The sequence below is a fragment of the Pyrgilauda ruficollis genome, unplaced genomic scaffold (assembly GCF_017590135.1).
Source record: "Pyrgilauda ruficollis isolate IOZ18807 unplaced genomic scaffold, ASM1759013v1 scaffold76, whole genome shotgun sequence".
Classification (NCBI taxonomy): domain Eukaryota; kingdom Metazoa; phylum Chordata; class Aves; order Passeriformes; family Passeridae; genus Pyrgilauda; species Pyrgilauda ruficollis.
Window position 1 is genome coordinate 2,125,678 of NW_024529488.1, and position 25,367 is coordinate 2,151,044.

Below are 25,367 nucleotides of genomic sequence, written 5' to 3' on the forward strand. Positions count from 1 at the left end.
GGGGATCCACAGGGATGCAGAGATCCACCTGCACCCCATGCAGGTGCCCATGCTGGAGCAGGTGGATGCCTGGAGGAGGCTGTGATCCTGTGGGAGACCTGTGGAGAGAGGGGCCCTGCCCCCAGGCTGGAGCAGCCTGTCCTTGGAGGACTGCGCCCCGTGGGAAGAGAGACATGTCACAGCAGTTTTGGGAGCACTGTTTGCCCATGGGAGGGACTCACGTTGCAGTAATTTAGGGAGGACTGCTGTTCATGAGATTGGAGCCACGCTGGAGAAATTCATGGAGAACTGTCTCCCGCGGGAAGGGACCCCACGGTCTCACAGGGGAAGGGCTCCTCTCCCTGAGCAACAGAAGAAGACTTTGGGTGATGAACTGACCAAAACCCCCCTGCCCTGTCTCCCATGCTGTCAGTGGGAAGGAGGGAGGGGTTGTGGAGAAAGAAAGGTGTTTTTAAGGGCTTATTTTACTTTTTGTTATCTTCCTCTGATTTTGTTAATAATAAACTCAGTACCTCTAAGCTGAGCCTCTTTTGCCCTTGGAGTGTTTTCTGCCAGTCCAGTCCTTATTTCAACTCATGAAGCCTTCATGTAATTTTTCTCTCCTCTGCCCAGCTGTGGCAGGGGAGGGTGAGTGAGAGATTTCTGTGGCTGCCTGGTGTTTGGCCAGTGTCAAACCACAACACCTGACTACAGTGCAAAGGGATTGTAAAACAGCCTCCAAAGCAGCTGCCACCTGAAGCTGACAAGTGGGAAGCTTCAGGGGAAAGCTTATCTTATGTGTGAGAGTGCCTAAGTGATCCCTTAGGGTGTACAGTCCAGCTGCTCCCAGCAGGAACGAAACACTGCTTTTCCCAGGGTTCCTGAGATAAAGCTGTGCCCTCCTCTATAAAGGCAGCCACGAGCAGAGCGAGGTGTGTGAGCAGGTCTGCCTGAGCTCACCATGCCTGGGAGAGAGCTGCTGCTGCTGGTGGTGGCAATGATGACTCTGGTCGCTGCCGCAGGTAAATCTGCTCTGCTGCTGGATCTGGTTCATCGGGGATGGGTTGGGAATGGCAGACGGATAATGGGATGGAGGGGAATGCATGATAAGGCATGAAGACCCAGAATTTCTGGTTTGGAGAGGAGGTGAGGTTAGGGCAAACAAACAGTGGCAGCATGGTGAGGGAGAAGGATTGGAGCAAACACACTGTGCCTTCCTTATTAGCAGTTTGTGACAAGAGTTACAGGCTGGTTCATCAAAAGTATTGCACTTGGGAGTGATCTGGGAGAGGGGAGACTCCACAGCTGCTGCAGTTCCTGCCTCCATGCAAACCGGCAAGTTTGCAAGAACAGTATGTGCTCATGATATTTACGAGGGAAGCAGCTGTTTATAGGCACTGGGAAGCCATTGCTACCTACATGCAGGTAGTGGTGGCCCTGCAGCTGCCTGTGTGCTAGCCTTCATGCTCCCAGGACATTTGTGTACTGCACAGGTGGGCTGCGAACTGTTCCTACTGCTCTGCTTGCCTGAGAAAAAGGAACCCACCAAATGCCACTCACCCTAGAGGTGACAGATGTCCAGCTGTGCAATATCACCAAGCCTCATCCCTCTGAGGATACCTCATGCCACATGCTGCATTGCGTGCTTTCCCATTTCCTGAGATGTGTTGGATGCTCCATGGAGCTTCTGACCCAAAAACTGGGAGAGAGGGCTGTTGGGAGAGGGTTTAGGGGGTGGGAACAGCCATTCACGGCTTTGTCCCAGCCAGCTCAGCTGTGGATGGAAGCTGTGTACTGTGCTGTTGGGGGAGTGGGAGTGGCATACAGCAGCAAACTGATCCCCCCTCATGAAACCTACAGAGCTGATTCAGTCCTGGGCTCTGCACAACACTGCCTTCCCTTTGGTTTGGATGTGATCCTCTGTCAATATCTCATGCTTCTGCCGTCAGGCACGGGTGTGCCACGCTCATGCGTCTCTGCTCTGTTTCAGGGGCAGAGCTGAATGAAGGGGGTGGCCTGAGAAGGGTAAGAGGCTTCTGGTTTTCTTTGTTCACGGCTTGAGATGGGCATGCCTGCTGTGCCTGGGAGAAAGACTGTTCCCAGAAATCATCCCCAGCCTCATGGCAATTGGTGATCCAGCACCAAACCCACACCAAAGCCCAGGCCACGAGTCCCACTGAGGATTCAGCGGCCCCTGCTCCTCTGCGGGCACGCGCTACTCGGAGATAGACGGAACCAGATTGCCAGTGGCACTTGCTCCTGCCTGAGTGTTCTGGGGGGAAGAAATGCATGCTGCTGGCACTGAAATGTGTGCTGTGGCTTCTCCTTTCCAGCCGGTGTGTGAAGACCTGGTTCACCTGCAGGCCTGCCCCCTCCTGTACTTGCCCATCTGTGGGAGCGATGGGAATACCTATGCCAATGAATGCCAGCTCTGTGCGGAAAAAATGTAAGCTCATGCCCTTAGCAGGGACCTCTTGGGTCTAATTTTGGCTGTCTGAAACTGGGTGCTTGTGAAGTACAGTCATTCAGGCTCCCCAGAGCCTGGGAAAAGCCATGGCATGCTGCACTTGCATGGAAAATAACAAACCGTGTGCTGGGCTGCAGGAGGGGAAGGATGGCCAGCTTGTCAAGAAAAGCTGCAAGGAAGTGCAGAGGAGCTGTACCCAGCCAGGCTCAGAAAGGGGGTGCCTGGGGGGATCCAGCAGCAGACTGCAGTTGCAGATGGGATGGAGCCTCAGTTGTCTTGGTGCAGGCATGGCAACATGGGGCAACAGCCACGAACAGCAGCCCCAAGAGGGTGAAAATTTGACACAGGCACCAGGTCCAATTGGTGGTGCACCAGAGGGGTGGAGAGCCGGGGGGTGTCTCCATTCTTGGGGGTGGTGGTTGGGGCTCAAATAGAGCCATGGCCACCATAACCTCATGCTAGGGACAGCCCTGCTGTGAGCAGGTTGATCTGCAGATGCACCCCCAGTGTCACAGGCCCTGGGAGGGCACATCCATGAGCCAGGATGTTGCAGTCACCTCAGCTCTTTAGACAGGAAAATGAGCAGGTCAATTTTGTAACAGTCAGCTCCATTCCATTTGATGGCATGCAGCCAAAGTATGACTCTTGGAATGGTGGTTTTTTTGATCTCTTTACTCTTTTTTTCCTATATTACTCTAGGAGAACGAGGAAAGACATCCGGATTTTGAAAGATGGGCAGTGTCAAGATACCTGAGCTTTCTGATAGCTTTCCTGAGACTAAAACCAGGTGATTAATTGATCCTGTGTGCTCTGTGTGAATTGCACACTTAAGCTAGCTATGGTGAATAATAAAATGACATGCACAATCTTATTTCAACAGCACTTTTTTTATGCATGGCTGGAGGACAACAGCATAAGCCAGTTCCCACCAAGGGCTACTAAAATTGCACAGTCAAAACAATAATTTCAAATCCGTATAACAAACCAGGGTGCTCTGCACAGAGTATTATCTCACCCACACTCCTGCAAGAAAGGCCATGGGGGAGTAGCAAGAAACACACTCATCCGGATGAGGAGGATGCTGAACAAGTGCAGTTTTTTCTCTGTAGGAGGCAATTTAGTGAAGGGAAAATAAAGTTTCTCTGGTATGGGAGAAGATGAGTCCATGGCTCCCTGGTAAACTGCTTCACTGGTTCCAGAGCTGATGTAAATTGAAAATAGTAACATCTGCACTTCCCATATTAGATATTATTCTTCTTTTTATCTAAGGCCCTTTCATAGAGCAATCAGCTCAGATAACACATGGGAGCATGGAAAGAGACTGAGCAGAGATGATGAACACCAGGATCCCAGATGTCTGCTCCAGCACTTGAGAAAAACCCTGAAGTGGAGAATTTTCAGGTGTAAGTTGCTCCTGGTGTCAGGGTCATCTTTGAGATTGTGGCAGGGCTCAGTCCCGCCAAGGTAATAGTGTCAGTGTGCATCAACAGGCCTTGGGGCTTCCTCTGCTCTTTCATCTCCCACTTCTAGCATACGGACACACAAAACACCTGCAACAAGGCCATACAACTTGGAAAGGCAAGGGGCCCCCTTTACTCACAGTGGCAGAGATCAGAGGGCTTATGCAGGGCTTGCCTCCTTAGGCCATTTCAGTCCCGCATGAGATGTTGTAACTGTACAGAATTACCAGCTGAGATTTCTGACCATCTTTGAAGAGTGCTTCAGGGTGAGTTGAAAACTTCCAAGGACAGGTCTGTGCTCACCCACAGGAGACCTTGTCGCTCTGATGTGCTGCTATACTAGTATCCCATACAGCTCTCACTTGCAGGCATCTGATAGGAGTCTGGGATCTACCAGGTGGTCAAGTGAGCTCCCCAAAGCCAGTGATCATCCTCAGAGCCTGGGAGATGTGCCAGTGTCTACTATGACTATTGTGCTTGGTCAGCTGGAATTCACCCTCTCACCTAGTTCTGCACCTTGCTGGAGCCACCAGGTGGGACACCCATAGCACCACAACGCACAACAAAGCCATTGCTGACAGATTTAATACTGCAGCTGGAAACAGTATTGAGCAGCATAAAACTTCTGTGCTCAGTCAAATGGATTGTATCCGCTATTTTCTGTCCCAGAGGCAGCTGCTGTCATCAAAAACTTTATTATCCTTAGAAAGTTCTCTCCCAGGCTGAAAAGTCTTAGCTTCACTAATTGCTCAGGGCTGTCCAGAGTTTTGATCTTCCCTGTTTTCCTTTCTTGAATTCTTTCTACTTCTGCAGAGGAGGGGACATAGCTGCTGCTATTACCTGTTCATTTGTCCCAAGGCTCTGCAAGGCTGTTTGTCCCCTTCCAGTCCCCAAATAGCATGGAAGAGGCGGTCTGGCTGCATGCTACTCTCTGTGTTGTCAGTTCTTCTCTGCAGAGCTTGTTGTCTCCCCTGCACCATAGGGAAAGGCTTTGGTAGGGCCAAAACACATCCCCAGTGAGCAACACAAATGTATTGCTCACTTCTGTACTGAGGTTTCCTCCTCCTGCTGCTGCCAACTCAGCCACAGGCAGGATTTATTTGGGCGGCTCTATCCCAGTTTTCTGCCAGGGCTGAGGAGAAGTTATGCCCAGCTTAGCATAAGTGGGGCTCATTCTCCCCTGGTGCGGGCAAGTGTCACCAGGATCTCAGCCCCACCCCACGGCTCGAGCTGCACCAGCAGAGTGGCTGCAGCCCAAGAGAGTGTGTGTGCTCTCTATGCCCTGAGAGCCACACTATTTATGTGCAGAGGCTAGGAAAAAACAACACAGATCATCCAGAAGCTCTTCTGAAGAGGGAAACCACATACCTCCAGCACAAACTGGAGTGTTTATTCAGAAATTGCAGAACTAAAGCACAGACTAATAGGCCAGACCTGCAAGGTCAAAGCATGGGCAGCCACAGGACAGGGTCAGTGTTGACTCTACACACAGCAAATTCAGAGATACTCGTCCTCCCCAGGGACTTGTGGATTTGGCTGTTTATTTCACATGGCTCAAAAGCAAGTGGCAGACCAAGGGAAGGGTGAAGGCAGTGATTGAACACTGCCACAGACCTCAGGGCCTGTGCAAGACCAGCCTGGTGCAGAGAGCCTGACTCTGAAGCCAAACAGATCTGTGCCTGCCAAGGTCAGGTGAGACTCAGGAAGCAGCTGGTGGACAGCAAGATGCCTTCAATGCCCTGACCTGTGCCACAGAGTATGCATATGACTTTGCACTTTTGCATATGCTTTTCCTGTTCAATTTATCTGTCTGTTTCTCATCTTTTCATGCTTCAGTCAAGGCAGGGAAAGAAAGGGATTGTCTGCTTTCACAGGCACCATAGTTTGTCACACAGAGCAATGAATAGTCCTGCTCCCAGAGCAGTGTGTTGCAACCAGACAAGTTTCCTCAAGTCAGGGAGGGAAGGACAAGTCTGCAAGTTGCTTCTCTGTCATTGTCTTGTGAGACAAAACTGGAAGAAGTTCCCTGACACCCTGCAAGAGTGGCAGCAGCATAGCTCCCCCAGCTGCCCATGTTGACCAGGGCTGCATCCATCACTGCAGGGAGGAATGTGTAGATCTCTGGATAGTGCTTCGCAGTAGCCTTGCCAGACAGGGGGACAGATACCCTTGAGGCTCACGAGGACCTTTGACTTACACAGAGATCCAAAGCCTGGTGTTGTGTCTACAGTGAAAGCAGTCCAGCCAATGGCAGAATCCAGCCCTAGGAGTGTTTGTCCCTTGGACAAAACTTTCCTAGGATATTTGTCTGTTGAAAGCTGTGTGGGTGCATGGTGAGCTGTACCCAAGGTTGGTGATGTTCCCCTACCATGCAGCTCCAATGACATTTGAGGAGTCTGTGACACTGGAGATGCCCAGGTTGCTCAGTTGAACCCTCAGTTAACATCTTCCAGGGCCTCAGGAACTGAGGAAACTGGACACATCAGAGAAAACGGCCCAGGGTTAGCTGAACTGAAATGTGGAGAGAAAGGGGAGGGAAGCAGCACTTGGCATACTGTAAAGTGTCCAGCTACAACAGTTCATGTAGCCAAGACTGGCCATAACATTTAACCCACTTGCACAACTTCCTCTGCAGCAAAGGGGGTGCAGCTTTGGCCACATCTCAGTCCCTCTACTTCAGAGCACAGACAAATTGAAAGTAGGTGATGCGGCCTGTAATTTCCACATTGCTAACCATTACCAAAATTTTCTGTGGGATACTGAAATTTCTTCCTTGGCATTTAAAGCAGTTTACACTCAAGGGACAAGTGTCTTCTAGATATTTCCTTCCTGAGAGATGCCAAGTGCCAGCTCTGTAAGATTTTGAAGTCCATCTATTCCATTAAACACCTTTGAAGAACTTGGGGGCACAGTGACTCTTTCTTTCACAAATGCTCCCTTCAAGGTCAAAGACAGACGAAATGGAGAAAAATTCATAGTACCAGCCCTGCAGTGTCTTGCAGCAAAGTTTTGCTGAGTCAAGAGTCACTTATCAACCCTCACCAGGCTTTGGGGTGACCACGTAGATGGTTGGTGTGAGAAGCTGAGTGAGCCACAGCCGGAGCACACGCCCAGTTCCTGTGGAGCACTGAAACACACAGGGATTTCCACCCTTCCTTCCATGCTTCATACCACCTGCAAGCAGCCCAGAATATAGAATCATAGAATCATTTAGGTTGAAAAAGACCCTTAAGACCGTGGAATTCAACCATTAACTGCCATGTCCTGCAGGAAACCACGTCCCTAAGCACCATGTCTACACATCTTTTGAGTACCTCTAGGAACAGTGACTCCGCCACTGCCCTGGGCAGCCTGGCATCCAACCTAAACCTACCCCAGAGCATTTTGAGGTCATTTCCTCTTGTCCTATTGCTTGTTACCTGGGAGAAGAGATGGACCCCTACCAGTCTACAATCTACTATCAGGAAGCTGTAGAGAACAACAAGATGCCCCTCAAGTCCCTTTCCTTCAAGCCCAACACCCTCAGCTCCCTCAGTCACTCCTCAGAAAACTTGTTTTCTAGACTCTTTGCCAGCTTCTTTGCTTTTCTTTGAACATGCTCCAAGCACTACAGTTTCTCCACCTGGGATGGGGCCACCCTGGATGTGTGCATAGACAGGGAATGAGAGGCTAGAGAGCAGCTCCGTGGAAAAGGACCTGGTCTGTGGCAAGTTTAACATGAGTCAGCAGTGCCCTGGCAGCCAGGAGGGCCACCCGTGTCCTGGGGGGCATCAGGCACAGCATCACAGCCAGGCAAGGGAGGGGACTGTCCTGCTCTGCTCTGCACTGGGGCAGCATCATCTCCAGGGCTGGGAGAAGCTTTGGGCACAGTTTTGGATATAGGAAAGACACTGAGCTCTTAGAAAGTTTCAAAGAAGGGCAACAAATAAGGTGAAGGGCCGTGAGGCGAAGCCATGTGAGGAGCAGCTGAGGTCACTTGGTCTGTTCAGCCTGGAGAGGAGACTGAGGGGAGAGCTCACTGCGGTTACAGCTTCCTTGTGAGGGGAAGAGGAGGGGCAGGCACTGATCTCTTCTCTCTTGTGGCCAGTGACAGGACCCAAGGGAATGGCCTAAAGCTGAGTCAGGGGAGGTTTAGGCTGGATATCAGGAAAAGGTTTTTCACCCAGAGGGTGTTTGGGCACTGAAACGGGCTCCCCAAGGAAGTGGTCACCGAATCAAGTGTGTCAGAGGTCAAAAAGCATTTGGACAATGCTCTCAGGCACATGGTGTGATTTTGTGGTGTTCTGTGCAGGAACAAGAGTTGTACTCAATGATCTGCTGCATCCTTTCCAGCTTACCATATTATGTGGTTCTGTGATAATGTGTTTTTTGTAATGAGAGACACAAAAATAGAAACAATGTTCAAGGTAAAAGCAATGCCTTTGCACACTGAAGTATCCTGCCAGGATACAGTTCCCGGATGTCTGCGTGACCAGGGTGTCTCTAGTGCTTTGTATCATCACACAGTGCTGGAACATGGACACCCTCACCAGCTTGGCACACCTTGTCTTCACTTGTGACTGAGCTACAAGAAACTATTCTGTGAATGACTTGGTAGCCCCACATCTCTTTATGCCATCCATGTTCCTGGCCCACCCTCCCATATCAGAGCCTTCCCATATCTGCTCTTCTGCCACCACCCTGTTGCTTTTTTGGGGCTGTTAGACCTACCCCACCTCTCAGGAGGTACCATGTAATCTGCAGTGGACACAGGGCAGGAGCCCTAGAGTAAAGTGGTAACTCAGGGGATAAGAAGAATGGCAGCAGAGATGACCACGGACCTCCAAGGTTACATCTTAAGAAATCTATACGCATGAACTTTCAAGCTCTGGAGCTTCCAGGGACCTAGAGAGAGAGCCTGCTGAGTACAGAATGTACACTAAAAATAAAAAAGACTGGCAAGCATTGGAGTCAGCCAGATCTGCTCATCCCTGAGGAGGTGCTTTCCTCAGGGCAAGTCCTCAGACTGCCTGAGGAGGTGGGATCATCCCTGCCATGAAAGGCAGTTGGGTCCCAGAGGACCTGAGGGTAGACACATTATCGAGTCCTTCTATCAGCCTTTGAACCACTTTTGAATTCATGGTGGGCAGGGAGGGAAGGGATCAGGGGCACTAGCACCTAACCAGTGCATAAGTAGTTGAGTGTCTCATGGACAAAGTGCTGATAGCAGCTGAGTGCACTAGAAACTGGCTGAAGAGGCATCTCTGGTCCATCAGAGTTGTTACACACAATATAAGCTTGAGCTTTTCTGTGCTGTCCTGGCACAAGAAGCTATGAAGGCATTTTCCAGGAGAGGCCAAGATTACCCCCTGATCTCACATGCACTGATCTAGGGGCCTGGTCATTCCCACAGAGTAAGGAACAGGCTCTCAGCATTGAAGCCATTGTACCAGGGAGCAGCTTGCCCTTTGCAGATGTCCCTGTAGGAGCCTGCAGGCCAGGCAGGGCTGGGGCTGCAAGGGGCTACCAGCAACTAGGAATAGCCACTTAAAGAAATCATCCTGTGGGGGCAAGGGAACAGCTGGGTCTTCCCACTGGTTTTACTGGGGCTGCCCATTGCCATCCTGCTTCATCAGTGAAGTGCTTTGTTCATAGTCCTGATCCACCAGGGACTGGACCACAGAATCTTTAGGAAATCTTCAACATTCACAGCCAGGCTGGCATGGATTTATTATTCTGTCTGGATCTCGGGAAGCTGGTGCAGCTGTTGGACAGGTAGCATGACTGTGACAGTCTCCATCCTTAGGGGTTTCCAAAGAATATGACAACACAGCCATGCAAACACCTTATGAACCAGCCAGTCCTGTCATGAGGGGAGCTGGAGGATGTCCCTTCCTACCAGCTCTGCTAGGATCCCATGCAAACACCTTCAGACAGCATATGTCCTATTTCAGACCTCTCAAGTGGTCCTTAAGGACTAACAACACGGCCCTGCATCTCACTCTGGAAAGCAGCAGTGAGGCAGTGCCACATCCTGCCCTGCCATGTCCACTACAAATGAGAGCTTTTCAGTCACAGTTTAGCAGCAGTGAGTGTAAATTTCCTATCTGAAGTGGAATTATTTGCAGTATAAAAGCACTAACATATTTTGCAATCTACACAGTAGGTCCTGGACAGAGACTCACACACCTTTGCACTCCGATAAGGAGAATATTATTACCCTCCTAGTGGCCTGGCCAGATAAGAGGTTTGGGGCGGGCAGTCTGCATTTTTTTCAAGCTCTCATTATGCTGCACCAGTATCTCCAGATGCTGTTTCCAGGGAACTAAGCTGCTTTCTAATTAAAACTGCAAAGAGCAATGGAGAGTTTAGGCAAAGACCATGCTTCTCTGGACTCTTCCCTGCCACCCTCTGCAGCCTGTGAGGAGTATGCTGTGCCAGGTAATGTGATGACAACATTCCTAACTTGAGTTTTTGGAGGGAGCAGAGCACGATTTTTGCTACCAAGTGTTTCTCAGAAAGGAGCTAATAATTATTAGTCTATGCTTGGGGTAGAGGATGCACATTTAGCTGTGAATGCATGTCTTTTTACACGTTATGTTCCAGATCCCAAAGGCAAAAGAACATATAAAGGCTTTTCAACTAAAGTCCTTCAGAGAGCATCAGTAGATTGTCTCTTTGCAGACTGGCAGTACTGCCTCATTGTTTTTATAGCTTGATTTTCTTTTCTCTTTTCATTTAATTTCTGTTTCTCTGTGCCCTCTAGTAAATATTTTTTCTTCAGGATACATATGTTTCACTGTGGTCTTTCCTCCTTAGTGCTGGCAGGTGACAGCTTTGGAGCTGTTGTGGGAGTGCTTTCTTGGACCAGTTAGAAGTGAATTTGAGGTGTTTTCTTAGAATGGACTGGGAAGGAGACTGATTGCGAGCAGCTAAAATTGCTTTACAGCTCACAAGTCATTTTGAAAGGAAAATAAAATTACCTTGGCTGCAAATGGGATGTGCAAGGGATTATGTACTTCAGTAGCTGAACCGAGGTCCTGCACAGATCCTGCTACTGCAACTTGTAACCTCATCTTCCCAGGGAGTTTACTGCCTTTTTCTCTGTGGATGGCAGAGTCATCTCCTGCTGGCTGAGCCCTACTGTCTCTGTTACTGCCTCACGTCAGGGAACAACCTCCCATTTGTCTTGGACTTATTCTCAGCTTCCCTGGACAGTGCTCTGGGCAGTCAGATGTAAATTTAAAGCTGACTCTGCTTTGATGGAGGACATTGAAGCATAGAACAACAAAAATACTCTGCAAGATAATTTTCTGTAAGATTATTATTAATTATCAGACGTGTCTTTTGTAAAAGTCTACTTTGGGCAGAGACTGGCTCCTGCTGTCAGTTTTGCATTGTCCTGTCCTGGACTACAATTTTTCTGGCATTTAATAAATACGTGGGACAAAAGACCTGTGATCCCAGCTCAGCCTCAGAAGTCTTTCTCACCTTGACACTTCTACAATCTGATCAAGAGAATGACAAAATGACAATTTTTCACTGACTTCACTACTTTAGTGTGAGCCAAGGCTTTCTGTGAAAGGAGCTGGATCCAATTACATCTGGAAGGAGCAGGTCATAGTTTTGCTTTTCCACTTGTGTGGGTTTTATTGAAACGATGAAAATCAGTTCTTTTGTGATCTCTTCAGTGTACCTTTGGGAAGAATTCCCTCTCCCTCAAAGCCTCAGGGCAGTAGTGTTTCTCCCTGTGTTTCCTGGAAATGGGTCTCATGCTGCTTGATTTCAGGCAAGTTTTTACTATCACAGCTTAGAGTCTACACTAGAAATCATCAGGGATTGCTGTCTTTTAGGACAAAGACATGTAAAAGTGAAGTTCAGACCATTTCTTAGGCTGGTTTTTGCCTCAGGAAGCCATTTGGAGCCCATTGCAACCAGTGAAATGGACCCTGCTTACCTTGGCCAAGGAAGGCATGGTGACTGGGATCTGGGGAGTGCTCCTCTCTGCTGCTGGCTGTATGCAACCTGCACATCCTGCCCAAATAATAAAGCCAGCATTGGAGCTTTCTCACATCAGTTAGTCTTTCTTAGGCCCTGCCATGGTCTTCCTCACAGCTGCAGACCAGCTTGGGGCTGTTTATGTGGTGTTTGGGACCAATTTTCTCAACTCCAGCAGTGTATCCTAGCCCTGTCTTGGTCTCTGGTTGGATCACCATCTCCCCACAAGGTCTCAGCCCAATGCACGTGAGCATCTGTGTGGGTAAGGCTGTGCCCTCTGGCTCATCCTTGTCCCCACAGGGCTGTTCCTGTTTTGAAGGACTGTCTGTTCTGTGGGTCAAGGCTTTCTCCTAGGTTTTTAGATAAACATCTTAATTTCAGTGGTGGCCAGTTCCAGCTGTCTGGGAAAAAGAGTAACAATGGAGAAAGCATTATTTTGCAGTCTGTACTGATGCCTGATCAAAGGCACCATGCCCCAGGTCCCTACAGTAGGGGAATAGGTTGGACACGGGTCACTCCAAGGAATTGTAACTGGAAATCTAGAGTAATTGTCAGGCTAGGAGCCTGGGAGTTTTGGGTGCTGTGTCATCAAATCCTACCCACTGATGCTGTGCTGGAAGTACAGTGCTCAAGAAGTTTCATATTAAGATTCCTTTGGGACCAAAAAAAAAAAAGCATGGCCTCTTGCAGCAGTGCTTTAGTGCCAGGCAGGGAGGGATCAGAATGTCACATTAGCATTCACTTTATCCTTGTAGATGTCATCATAACCCGTCGCTTGAGAGACCGGGAGTTGCTCAGGAAAAGAAAAGCAGAAGCTCTGGAGAAAGATTCAGCTCAGTGGGTTATGAGGTACATCTTGCTTTTTCTGTCAAATTGCTTTTGTGGCGCACTTAACCTGAGACCAGACATGGCCCAGCCCCTCCATCTTCACCCAAGGACAGAGCCATCAGTCTTCAGTGAGGAAAGGTGACCTGCAGCCAGTAGCTGCTCAAGGTCTACACAGGCACTGGGGAGAGAGATGGATGGGGGGTAGCAAGAAAACATCAGTCATAATGTGGGGCTGAGGAAAAATTTGTTGCCCAAGCTCCTGCCCACTGGTGCAGCTGCAGAAGGCTGCTGTGCAGGGCTCAGGACAGGGGCTGAAGAATTGCAGCTTCTGCTGGGATGAACTGGGTCACAATCACAACAGGGGGACGCAGCAAAACTGCCTTAGGGCAGAAGGGAAAGTCCTTTGTCCTATTCCCAAGTCATCATCCCTGTGAAATCCCCTGGCAGAGACTATAAGAACGAACAGCAAAGGAGAACCAGAAGAGCCAAAAGAGGACGGGGCCGTCAGACAGTGGTCAAGGCTGTCCTGGAGGCAGAGCCAGCAGTGGACCCCCAGCCTGACCCACAAGAGAAGGCTGAGCCAGTGCCCTCTGAGCCAGCACTGCCTGAGCCAGGCTTTCAACAGCAGCCACCTCTGCTGACCATCCAGAACGTGGTCGGGGGGATGCAAGCAGTGCCAGCGGAAGGGGAGCTGGCAGACAGGAGCTTGGACGCTGCTGGTGAGTTGCCGCAGAGCTGCTGGCCCCGTGGTGGCCTGGGGAGCAGTGCAGTGCCACCTCTTGAGGACTGTCAGCCAAGGGTGCCCACCTTATCAACAACAATCCTACAGCATCTCCAGGGCGTGGGTCCCTACCCCACAAAACCTGGGCAGATGAGAAAGGGTGGGGGGACGGTGAGACTGCGGGGACAGACAGCCGAGTCCAGGAGAGTGATAACAAATCCACTGTTGTCAGTCACAGGGATGGGGCTGTGGACCTGGTCCTTTACAACTCCTTGTCCTAAGAACATTTCTGTGGCTCTGCCAAGAGCCATATTAGCACAGGGATCCCCCTGTGCTATCTCTGTGAAGATCTCTTCTCTCTGGAGAGAAGATGAGGTTTTTTGTGGTCAGAGCTGGTTGGGGGAGACAAAGTCAAGACGTGCTCTGTCCACAGTCCATCCTGTTTCAGGACTGACACTGGGATGGTGGGAGAGCAAAGTGGGCACTGGGACGAGGGGTGGGTGTCTGCAGGCAACTACACTTTGAAACTGCCTCAGGACTGAGGCGTGGAGGGCACTAAGCTGGTCTGAATGGCAGACTGGTGTCTGGGCTCAGAAGATCCATTTACAGCTACGGCAGCAGGAGTTGCTGCCAGATCTGGCATGGGAAAAGTAGAGTACATTCACTTTAGCAGTCATTGGGTCAAGCATGCAAGTTGCTTCAAAACCAGGAAAACTAAGGATTAAAAAAACTAATCTGCTTCAGAGGAGGTGACAATCCTCTGACCCTCAACTGCTGCATTTCCAGCAATGTCTGTGCAGGGGGGAAGAAAAGGCCTGTTAATGCAAGGCATGTGGTGCCATCGTGCCATGGAAAACAGCTATTCTGCATCCTGGGCTCTGGGCTGGGTGTCCAGCCTCCAGCCCTGAGGTCTTGAAATGGGCAATCATCAGGGTTGTGGTTATTGCCTCTGGCTTTACCTTCAACTCCCCTCCACAGCTGGGACTGCCCTTGAAAAGCAGGCAACCCACCTAACACCTTCTCCAGGCAATTGCAGGAGACTGGCCAGGGAGGCTTGGGTAACATGGGAGCCCCGCAGTAAAAAATGATCTGTCTCTAACATGCCTTACAGGTGAAGAGGATGCGCTGAAACCAGCAGAAGCAGATATACTAGAAGAGTTGAATACTCCTCTGGAAAATGACCACCAGGATAACGAATTCATTCCACACATTCTGTATTAACTTTCTGATTGTTTGGGGATATTTTTTATTTTTACTCTCACCTCACAAACTTGATAAGTACGGCACAGTGATTTTGAGCAGCTGCTTTCTTGGGAGCCATAAATCCCATACTCTCCGTGTCACTTTGCTTTCTATGCTTCTTCCAGGCTAGAGAGGCAGCCCCTAGGGAGCTGCCTGTGGCTTATGAGCCTCCTGCTCTCTCCGCAAACAGGCTGTTTTGCTTGGGCCCATGGAAGGCTTCACAGTGCTCTGCCACACTACAGTTCAGTCGTCCAGTCCAGCATCTACCTGTGCTTCTGAAAGTAATTTCTTATTTGCATAAAGGTGAGTGGCATTGCAAAGCTAACACTCACTGTGATTTTTAGCTGGCTGGAGAAGCCCAGCTTGGGCTTTTTACTGCACCCCACAAACCCCACCACCCTTTGCGCTATTATTTTTAGTCTGAAAGTTTTTCTCATAGCCTGTTTTCATCTGCAATAAACATCTTGCTTTCCTAAAGCTGGAAATATTTTTTGTTTTTAATTTCTGGGCAGCTTTACTCTGACCTTGTAAGACAAACAAAAGAGGTTGAAAAAAGCTGAGTGCATTGGGCTGAAACTTGGCTGAATTATACATTTTTGTCAGGAAAATGCCATTTGGGGCAAAGACAGGAGACACTCTGCACAGTCATTCTCTGCCTGTCTCCCCAGTCTTCACACAGGATTTCTCCTGAAGCCAGGAGGTAGTGGGGCGCCCTGTGTCTCTCCCCATGTTTTGTGTCTTGTGGTCCTTGTTCCTGTGCACAGCAAGGGAAGAGGCTCTCTTACATTCCTGTCATATCCTGACAAAAAGGGTCCTTCTCTTCTTGAGAGGGAGTGGAGTTCGTATTGCCGTTGTCTGACTTCCCAAGGGCCTTTCTCCCAGAGCACAAGGCTGACCATATCCTGCAGGCCAAATCCCCTGATTTGGGGGATTATTTAATGGCTGTGGACATGTTGCTGCTGCTGTCCCAGAGCCCTCGAGGCTCTGTGTCACAGCATGTGTGACATCTAGCTGGTGACACCAGTAAGAGTCTCTCCAGTGACACGATGGACACCTTTGATATCCCACCCCTGCTTCAGTCCCAGGGACACGAGGTGAGGAGCGTCTGCCGGCACTTTGCACTTTCAGCCTCCCCGTGCTGAAATCCTGACCTCCACAGTCACACTGCCAGAAGCTCTAAAGCACCTGGGGGGTGTCAAAGCAGAAAGCATTCAGCAGCACCATACCAAAGCAAATCCAGCTCCATTCCCCACGGGCAGCTCCTGGAGGGATGGGTTTCCCTTGTCAGGTATCCTGACACTCTTTTATTCTCCATAGGGGTACCAGCTAACTCGAGGTTTTTGCTCTCCCCTTGAGCCACTGATACCGGTGGCAGCTGAACAAGATCTCTCAGCTTCCGCCATGAACCACTCAAACCTCATCCACAATCCCAGATATCTAAGGTACAACAAGAGGGCCTTGTGGAAGCCCTGCAGCATGGAAGGAACTTCTATCTGTGAGGTTTGCTCTTAAACAAAGGCACTGGGGGAAGGCAGCTGAGACTGCACTGGCCTGAAGTGGAGCCAGAGGCTGGAGGTCATGTTACGGATGAGCAACACCACAACAGCTGTGCTGGGGTCCTCCTGCAAGTGTGGCACCCACACCGTGCTGCAGGAAGGCTGGGCTGTGGCTGCTGCCAGGCAGGCCAGGAGAGCCTTCCACCTGCTGGAGCCCCACATGTGCCATGGCAGGGACCAGCAAGAGCCAGGGGCCCTTCCCCGCTCTCCAATCCTCTGTAGTGCTGGTGGGGAGGGGAGATCAGCCATTCTGCCCACTCCACATCTGCAGACATTTAAACTCTCCTGGCTTCCAGAGCCCTTTAGATTTTGGGAAGAAGAAACTTCTGGGGGGCTTTAGACTCATCTTACAGCTTGCATCAAATCAAGGAGGGCACAGAACAACCTCATTCCACCTTCTCCATTGTGAAATGGAGCTGTAGGAGGTGGTGAAGACCTGGCAGAGTGAGGTGCCCATGAGCGTGGGGCAACACTCACACTTGAAGCACACATGGGCAGTGGTGCTTACCCTTGCACTGGAAGGGCTGGGAGAGCTCCCTGAGGGCAGAGATGTGCAGGAACCAGAGCAAGAGCCTCCGTCCATCTCTGCAGAGATGCCTTTGTGGCTAGGAAGCCCTGGAGTTATCCCAGGTACTGCACACTCTCTCTTAGCGCCGCTCTTCCTTTCTCTTCTCTGGCAGACAGTAAGGAAGGTGTGCCTGTGCAAACAACAAATCTTATCACACACTGAACAAGAGAAAGATAAAGTCCTCCTAATCAACACCTTAACTTGCCATGCATTGGTACTTTCTCTGTTGAGAGGACAGATAACAGAGCTCTTGCTTATACAAATGGGGTTCAGGTTCATTCATGCTGCCTGAATGGAGCTGGGGACGGGCTGGCAGGGCAGCTGCATCCAGGATAGGGAGGCTGCGGTTTTGCAGGTGCAACAAGTCACCTTCTCCCTCTTTTCCCTCCTTCCTGAGTCCAAGACAGATGTTTTTACCCAGGACCTTGAGAGAGAGTTCTTTAAAGTAAATTTTCACCCTCTGGGTGAAAACTGGATAACAGCTATGGTCTGGGTCTGACATGAAGGGGAAGTCTGGGGGAGGCCAGAGACCTTTGACTGCAGCCTTCTTACTGGCAAAGAGAAGGATGTGGGTGCAGGGAAATAGCTTCTGAGCTATGGAGCCAGCAAAGGGAGCCAGGTAAGTGCCTGACACAGTGATCCTTGCTGTGCTGTAAACTGGCAAGGCTGCCTGAGGCTCCTGCAGGATGCTCTGACCTGCTCCTTGCGGCACACAGATGAAGGCATGTTGTAGTACACAGCGGACACGAGCACTGTAGCTGTCTCCTCACTAGTGAGATTCAGCAGGATATTGGTTAATGTCAACTGGTCTGAACTGAATATGCTCCTGTGAGCTTTTCTCAAGGCTTCAGGTCCTGACCCCACTCCTGCAGAGCACGGGAAGCCATCCTGAGTCCTGACAGCCATGACACGGGCGCTAAGGAGAGGAAACCTAACATCATATCCTGGAGAACCAGACTCTCCTCTGTCCATACTGATTACCTTTCAGTAACCTTCCAGGAAATATGCTTCCAGCTCTGTGGGACAAGGGAAGTTGTTTGGTTTGTGCACCCTGACTCCTCAAATCACTCTTAATATATGGGGTCCCCTCATTTGCTGAAAGTCAGGGGTGATCTGTGGCAGGCTGTTGCTCATGGGGGATGTTTTGAACCAGAAAGATCTTCCTGTCCTTAGCAGAAGTGAAGTCGTAGCTAAGACTCAGCAGAAAGAAGTTGGCAAGAAACTTAGAGCCAGAAGCCACCACAGGTCAGTGAAAGACTTTCCACCCCATAAGTGCCTGGTCTTGCATGATAAGAAAAAGTTGCTAATTAATTTACTAATATTGACTTTAAGCAGTAAATCCTGGAGACAGCAAATACCCACTCCCTCTTTGGCCACCACTTCCTGCTCAGGACTTGTTAGCTCTGCTCCTTCCCATCCTGTGTTCACTATTTAAATAAATACTTTTATAATGCCGCCAGGGCTGCCACAGACCAGAGCTGTGTGTCCAGCTAGGCTCATCAGTGCTCCACCACCTGGCCTGACTCTCCTGTTCTGCCAGGAAATTGTGTAACTGTATAAGAAGTTAAGTCAGGAGAGATTTCTGGAGATCTTGAACCTAGAGCATGGCTAAGTCTGACTACACTGCTTTGGGCTTTCTCCAATCAAGTGCTCACCTTCTCCAAGACATGGGATCGTCCCCCTCTTGTCCTCATTCCAGGGCTGCCCCACCTTCAAGGAAAGAATGTTTTTCCTTTATGTCCCACCAGGCTTTCCCTCAGCACAGCTCTAGCTCCTTGCCTCTTTCTCCATCTTAGTGCCCTTCAGAGAAGACCCCAGCTCCATCTTCTCTGTAACTCTCTTTCAAGTGCAACTTAGACTCCATGCTCACCTGCCTCCATGAGAACAACCCTGATTCCTTCAGCCTGTGTCCTATGTCCAGCTCCCTGCCTTGATGGCCTCAGCTGAGCTCCAATATAAGAATGACTTTTTGGCACTGGGTTTACCCTAACTGGATCCAGTATTCCTGATGTGGGCTCACGTAAGGCAAGGGGAATGGCCACTTGTTTAAGCCCACTGCCTGAAACTCAGTCCATCCAGATGGACTTGGGGTGCTGAGCATGAGCTGTGCCTGTGTCTCCCTCAGACTGACAGGACACAGAAAACATGAAGAAACTAGGTTATAGCTTGCACGGTAAACAGTGTGATCTGTGCTTGCAGCCCTTATAAGACGCTTTTACCAGCTCTCTCCGCTACAGACCTCTCCGTGGGAACTCAGGAAAGTGCTGAAATGGATCTTGGGTGCAGTATGAACCACACAGCCCTGGGCACGGCTGCTTGCTCGCCCGAACTGCGGCTGAAGGGCTGAGGCTGCAGCGCTGGGGCGCGCCTTGGAGCTGCGCCCCGCGCAGGGCGAGCACAGGGCCCTTCCTTCCTTCCTTCCTTCCTTCCTTCCTTCCTTCCCTCCTTCCCTCCCTCCTTCCCTCCCTCCTTCCCTCCCTCCTTCCCTCCCTCCTTCCCTCCCTCCTTCCCTCCCTCCTTCCCTCCCTCCTTCCCTCCCTCCTTCCCTCCTTCCCGCTGCTCTTCCAGCGGCGCGGCCGGCAGTGCTCCCTAGCGGCAGCGCCGCAGAGTCTGCGCGGAAAAGGACCTCAAAGACCATCTCTTCTCCCCGCCTCCCGATTGTTCACGGACACATCCCGCCTGGCTTTGAACACGTCCAGGGATGGGGCATCCATAGCTTCTCTGGGCAACCTGTGCCTGTGCCTCACCACCCTTACAGGAATTTCTTCCAAATACGTGATCTAAATCCACCTTTCTTCACTTTGACGTCATTGTCCTTTGTCCTAGCACATGGCTCTTGTCAAAAGTCCCTCTCCAGTTTTCCTGTAGGCCTCTTTTAGATAGTGGAAGGTGCTATGAATTCTCCCCAACTGTGTAAGGTCTTCCCGGATTTAAGTTCAGTTCCTGTTGCAGCAGAGAGGTACTAATACCCACTTAAGTAGGAAGGCATGAAACCATTTTCCCTGGTTGCTGCAGAAGAACTTTTCTTTTGCCTTTTCTTCAGAAGGGAATGGTGGAGAAAACCTCCATGGAAACAAAGTGCAAAAGAAATTATCCAAGAAGGAAAACTTTTTTTTTTTTTTTAAACAAATGTTTCCTGCATAAAGTTCAAAGCTCTGAGTCATCCTCTGCTTCCTCCATGAAAAAGTCACCAACACCAACAATACGTTGATGCTGGTGGCCACCAACATGGCCTCTCACACCGTGACAGGGTCAGGGTGGCACTTCTCACTTAGGCGTTTATTCTGATCTGTCTGTAACTCCAGGGCAGCACCAGTCTGTAACTCCAGGGTCCAAGTCTATTGCAGTGGTGAGTTACTCATTGCTGCAGAAATGTAAGCCCCTGTTATTCAAGTAAAGGCAACTTTTGAGAAAACAAGAACAAAAAAAAAAACCCAAAAAAAACAAAACCCAAAAAACAAAACAAAACAAAACAAAACAAAACAAAAAAAAAAAACCAAAAAAACACCAAAAAAAAACACCAAAAAAAACCCAAACCACCAAAACAATTTGAAAACTACTGAAAAAAAAATGCACATACAGCAATAAACTCAAGTGTACCCAAAGATGGAGAAGGAAGAAACCATCACCACCAGTATGCACCTCCTGATGAAGGGAAGGAAGCCTCTGAGAACATCACAGTCTGCCTGTTGAAGACATCACAATGCTGATACCCTGTAAGTCTTGCTCCCCCTCTATTCTTACAGCCATAAACCTGAGAACACAGGAAGAGTGGCTAGGGAGCTACTATTTAATTGGCCATTTCTAGGGCCAGCACTCCAGCGAGCCTGATGACAGGCTATGTGTAAAAACATATGGCTGTAGAAGTGATACGAGGCCTCTGACATCATTTGTTAACCTCAGAAGCTGACAGCCTGGATTCATGAGCACCTTTTCCCAAGTGGAAGAGGTCAACATGAGATGCAGATGGTGTCCTTGCAAGAGCCAGCCACAGGGATAATTGACTCAGAGTGGTTCATGCACCAAGCAAGCTGTGTCTCAGCAATCGGACCAAGAGCTCTTGCGCTGACACTGAACAAGAAAGGTCAAAAGCTGTTCCTTAATCAATTAGGATGTCTTTGCATCGCTCACATCCAGACAACATTTTTCCAAATTCTTAAATGGCTAATGAATCTTAGCTCCCTGGTATCGGAGAAGGGATAGCAGTGAACTCAGTAAGCTCTTCTGTGCCAGCCCACAGTTAATATTCCTGTCTCCTCTCCATGGCCATTTTCAGCCAGAGCATGCAATAGCCCTATTAACTTCCTGACATCAGAGGAGGCTAGGATACAGCCTCTTTTCCTCTTAGCCCAAGCAGTGTGGCCAGAGTACTTCATGTTAGCCAGCTGCACCCCGTGTTCCAACACTGCAGAAATGGTGAGAGTTCAGTCTGGCATCCCTGAGCTGGGCTTCCCTTCCCCTAAGTTTGCCCACACAAAGATGGGTTGGATGACTGCACCACATCCAAAAGTAACTCCCAAAAATAACACCAGCTTCCAGGTATAGCACATACCATCATCTCTCACCTTGACTTCTTGACCTTGGACATACATTTCAACTGGACAGAGTTAAGAAATCAGCTCTGCTGTCTAGAGAGGGCTTCCAACAAATCAGGGCTTCAGGATTACACCAAGACAAGTGTGTAAAGTTGTTCTTTGTGCCAATATATAGGCCACGGTATTCTCGTACACCAGGCTCTGTAAAGTCAGACCCCCTATCAGCATTCCTGTGCTCACATTAGTTCACTTCCAGGTCCCACATGAGTGGGATGCCCTCTCTGGTCACTGACATGGCAGCTCTAGGTAATGGATACAGCTAAAATCCAACTCCAGCTACATAGACTGCTCTCCAGTTACAACTCGCAAAGCTCTGGACTCCCTCCAAGTTACTCCCACCTGACCAAATGGCCTTCCCTGCCTACTCTTTCTCAAAAATTTTATCAACTTCTTGTCACTTTCAAAAGTAGATCATATTTGGGAGTCCCAAAACTATTGAAGAAGACTTTCCTGTCTGCTCTTTGGTAACTTGGCAGATTAAAGTACCTGTTCCCATCTCATTCACCGCCCTCCAGGCAGCTTGGGCTGTTGACAGTGCAACAGCTGCAGAATTCACTGTCCCCCAAACACCCCCAGGAAGCCAGTCACCACCCTCTCAGCAGGAGAAGGGGCAACATCTGCCATCATCTTACCCATGTGAAAGCCAGTTCATCATCCTGAGGTGTGGAGTTGCCCCTGAAGGCCTGTGGCACCCCCCATTAGCTCTGGTTGCTGCTGGATTAATTGCTCCCACAGATGTTGCCGTTGCATAAGGTGAGCACAGTGTCAGCCTGCGGCTGCGGGAACTCCATCTCTGCAGCCAAAAAGCTAACTGGCCTGGGGTGCAGGAGACAAGACCAAGCATTTCTGGGGCTGCTGCCACAGGACAGGCAACACAATATTTCCAGCAGTAACACCTCCTCTAGCTGGCCCAGCTCCATGCTGGAGCATCAGAGAGTAATTAATGCCAACCACAATCCCCTTGCCCATCTCTGAGCTCCTGTTCCTCCCATAGGTAGTAACCTTCCTGGCCTGTCCCTTTTTCTAGCAGAGACACGTGGCTGGGATGGAGCTCCATGCACTGGTATCTGGGGCATGCTTATGGCCTGGCAGGAGACCCTCAAAGCAGACTGGTGACTCACGGGGTGGTGGAAGTTTGATGCACCACCTGTGGCCTGGCCCTGTGACCCATCCCTCCTCCTTCGCTCTGATGTCTTCAGCAACCCAGCACACCAAAAAAAGCCAAGGTAAGACATGGTGGAAAGCAGTGAGCAGCACATGTTGCACATGTCTCTGTATGTCTCCCAGTCTCAGGAGTACAGGGAAGGCTTGAAAGAATAAACTCAGAGACACTTCATTGCAAACAATGCAAAGATTTATTTCCATTTCAAGTGAAGTAGAAGAGTAAATACAAAAAATTCCCCAAAAATCTCCAATACAGAATATAATGTTCTCCTAGGCTGTACAGTCCACTTCTTTCTCAAAGTCTGCTCAGGGCCTGACTATACCAGAACTTGGGCAGAAGAGGAACCGAGAGGCTCTGTCCTTTGAGGAATGAGCATTTTCAAGGCCCTTTTCTATCAGTGCTCACATTTTAAGAGTTTCCTACAGGATTACAATCCAGATTTATTGGACTCTTCTGACAGAAATCAAAAGAGTAGTTTGAAACTTCGACTAACTTTGCTAAAAGGAAGATTCTTGGATATTTACAATAAAACCTACAGAATTTTTTTTTTTCTTATTCTTGGTGGTGCCTGAGAATTACAAGCAATGTGCCAGACAAAAACCCATTGAGATCCACATGTTTAACATATCCCCATGGCACAAGCATATACTGAGATCCAGTTGTCTAACATATCCCCTTGGCATATCCCCATATCCTCTCAGAGAGACCCAACCCCATGGCTCCCCAAGGACACAACAAGCGTATTTTCCTCTGTCAGTGGTCAGGCAGTCCCATGTCACACATGGGCACAGGGGCAGCACATCTCAGTGCCACGAGGCACAGCCAGGACAGACCCGCAGTGTTCAGCACACCCTTGGCACCTGAGCCTACACAACAGCTCAGAGAGCTTGGAATAGCCACAAAACCACAGCAGTGCTGGTGGGAAGGGATTGCTGGAGTCTCCAGGCCTGCTGCAAGCGGGAGGTTGGAGCACTGCCAGCACTAGCAAAGGGCAGGTACAGCTTCATCTGGTTTTGCCTAAAAAAGCTCGAAGCACAGACCAGCCCACACAGATATAGAGTCCCTTTAATGGTCCCAGTAGCTCTGCACAGCTCTGACCAGGGTTTCTAGCTGTTTGTGACCAAAGTTTAAGCAGTTTTTGACCATGTCTCAGGTTCTTAATGCGGCAAGCTCATCACTGTACCTGCTGCAAAAAATTTACCATCTAGATATGCCCAGTTTCCCTAGTTTGTAGGTACAAAAGATCAGAAGAGAAACATGAACAAGCATCTAGACCTTCTCTGCAAACAACACACAACTGAACCTACCCAATCCATGCATTCTAAGTCACCAAGATCTGTCAGACTTGTCCTTCAGACACTGAGTTTTGCCCCCTGAACTGCCTACAGATGCTATCTGAGTTCAGAAGCACCTTCCTCAAAACCTGTATCATCATTGGTGACCTTTTTTTAGACTGAACTCTAAACTGGCATGAAGGCTGAAGCAGAGAACAAAATGAGAGGAACAAGGGCCATAAGACATCTAAGATCTTCACTCTCATGACCAATGACAAGATTCATGGAGGTGTGAGGGAGATTTAGGTTGGATATCACCCCAGATGGTGGCTGAGCACTGGAACAGGCTCTCCAGGAAGCAAGCACCAAGCCTGACAGAGATCAAGAAGCATTTGGACTATACTCTCAGGAACATGGTATGATTCTTGGGGTGTCCTGCACAGGTACAGGAGCTGGGCTTCATGATCCTGATGAGTCCCTTCCAACCCAGCACTGCTACAATTTGATGAAAATTATCTGGTCCACATTGATAACTGCTTCTACAGGAAGGAAAGAAAGGCATTAAAAGGCAGGACAGCTCTTCTCCCAGCTACCCTCAAACGAGCAAGAGGTTGGCACGGCTTGCTGTCAAAGTGACACAGTCCAGTCTTTGCAGGCAATGAAAGCAGAGCCAGCAGCTATCAAAAATACTAGGAGCTGGCACAGCTAGGTGTACAGATCCTCTTCCAGATGGTGAAGGGGGAGTTGGGAGAGGTGTTAGCACAGCTGCTGGGGAGACCTGCCCCTGGCTGAGACAGCTCTCTTCAGGATAGCAGCAGCTTTTGGATGTGCCAGGACCAGGAAGAACAAGGAAGATACAACATACCTCTTCAGAAAGGATAGGAAGGGAAAAATCTGACTGACCTCAGCACACCAAAGAGTTGAGTGGTGCTTACACTTGTTGTCTGTGCTTGCCCCCCGCTGGCTCCGTACATGGAGCAGCCTCCCCAGCTCTGTGTACAGACAACAGCTTCCTGTGGTGCCACAGACAGGTCTACAGGCACACAGGGCAGTGCCATCAGGTCACTCTCACCTCCCAGCCCAGATGCTGCCTCACCACGTGCCATCCCTGGCACTCTGAACCCTTGAATCCAAAACTCATCTCCTGCATCACAGCCCTGTGGAAGGCGGATATACAATTTCTCATGTCCACCTACTGCAGAGAGCTTGACTCTTCTCCACACCAAGCTGTGCTGTGAGGACACCCAGCCACCTTCCTGCTCCGCTCCATTTCCTCTCTCATGTCCCACCTGGATAAGTGGACCGCAGCACCCACAGAAAGCAAAAAAGCTGCCTCTACACAAATTTCATCCTGCTGAGGACCTCACCTGAAAAATGAAGAGCAGAAGATACAGGTGTCTTCATGGAATCAAAAACTCTTTGCAGCAAAGCACAGCAGTAGGACAAGAGACAGTAAACATGAAATGAGACTAGAGAAGAGCTACATGGAGGATGCAAGGAGAAACTTCTCCCCACAAGGACAGCCAGGTTGCCCA

The 25,367-nt window shown here is 49.6% G+C and overlaps 2 protein-coding genes across 2 annotated transcripts; both read left to right on the forward strand.

Moving 5' to 3' along the window:
- The first annotated feature begins 940 nt into the window (after nt 1-940).
- On the forward strand, nt 941-3,207 carry SPINK4 (serine peptidase inhibitor Kazal type 4). Its single transcript, XM_041486422.1, has 4 exons — nt 941-1,001; nt 1,970-2,004; nt 2,313-2,425; nt 3,146-3,207. The coding sequence occupies exons 1-4, from the start codon at nt 941-943 to the stop codon at nt 3,198-3,200; spliced, it is 264 nt and encodes an 87-aa protein (XP_041342356.1). The 3' UTR covers nt 3,201-3,207.
- A 6,934-nt stretch (nt 3,208-10,141) lies between these two features.
- HEMGN (hemogen) lies at nt 10,142-15,151 on the forward strand. The gene is made up of 4 exons (XM_041486420.1): nt 10,142-10,326; nt 12,639-12,732; nt 13,159-13,430; nt 14,544-15,151. The coding sequence occupies exons 1-4, from the start codon at nt 10,245-10,247 to the stop codon at nt 14,651-14,653; spliced, it is 558 nt and encodes a 185-aa protein (XP_041342354.1). The 5' UTR covers nt 10,142-10,244; the 3' UTR covers nt 14,654-15,151.
- The last annotated feature ends 10,216 nt before the right edge of the window (nt 15,152-25,367 follow it).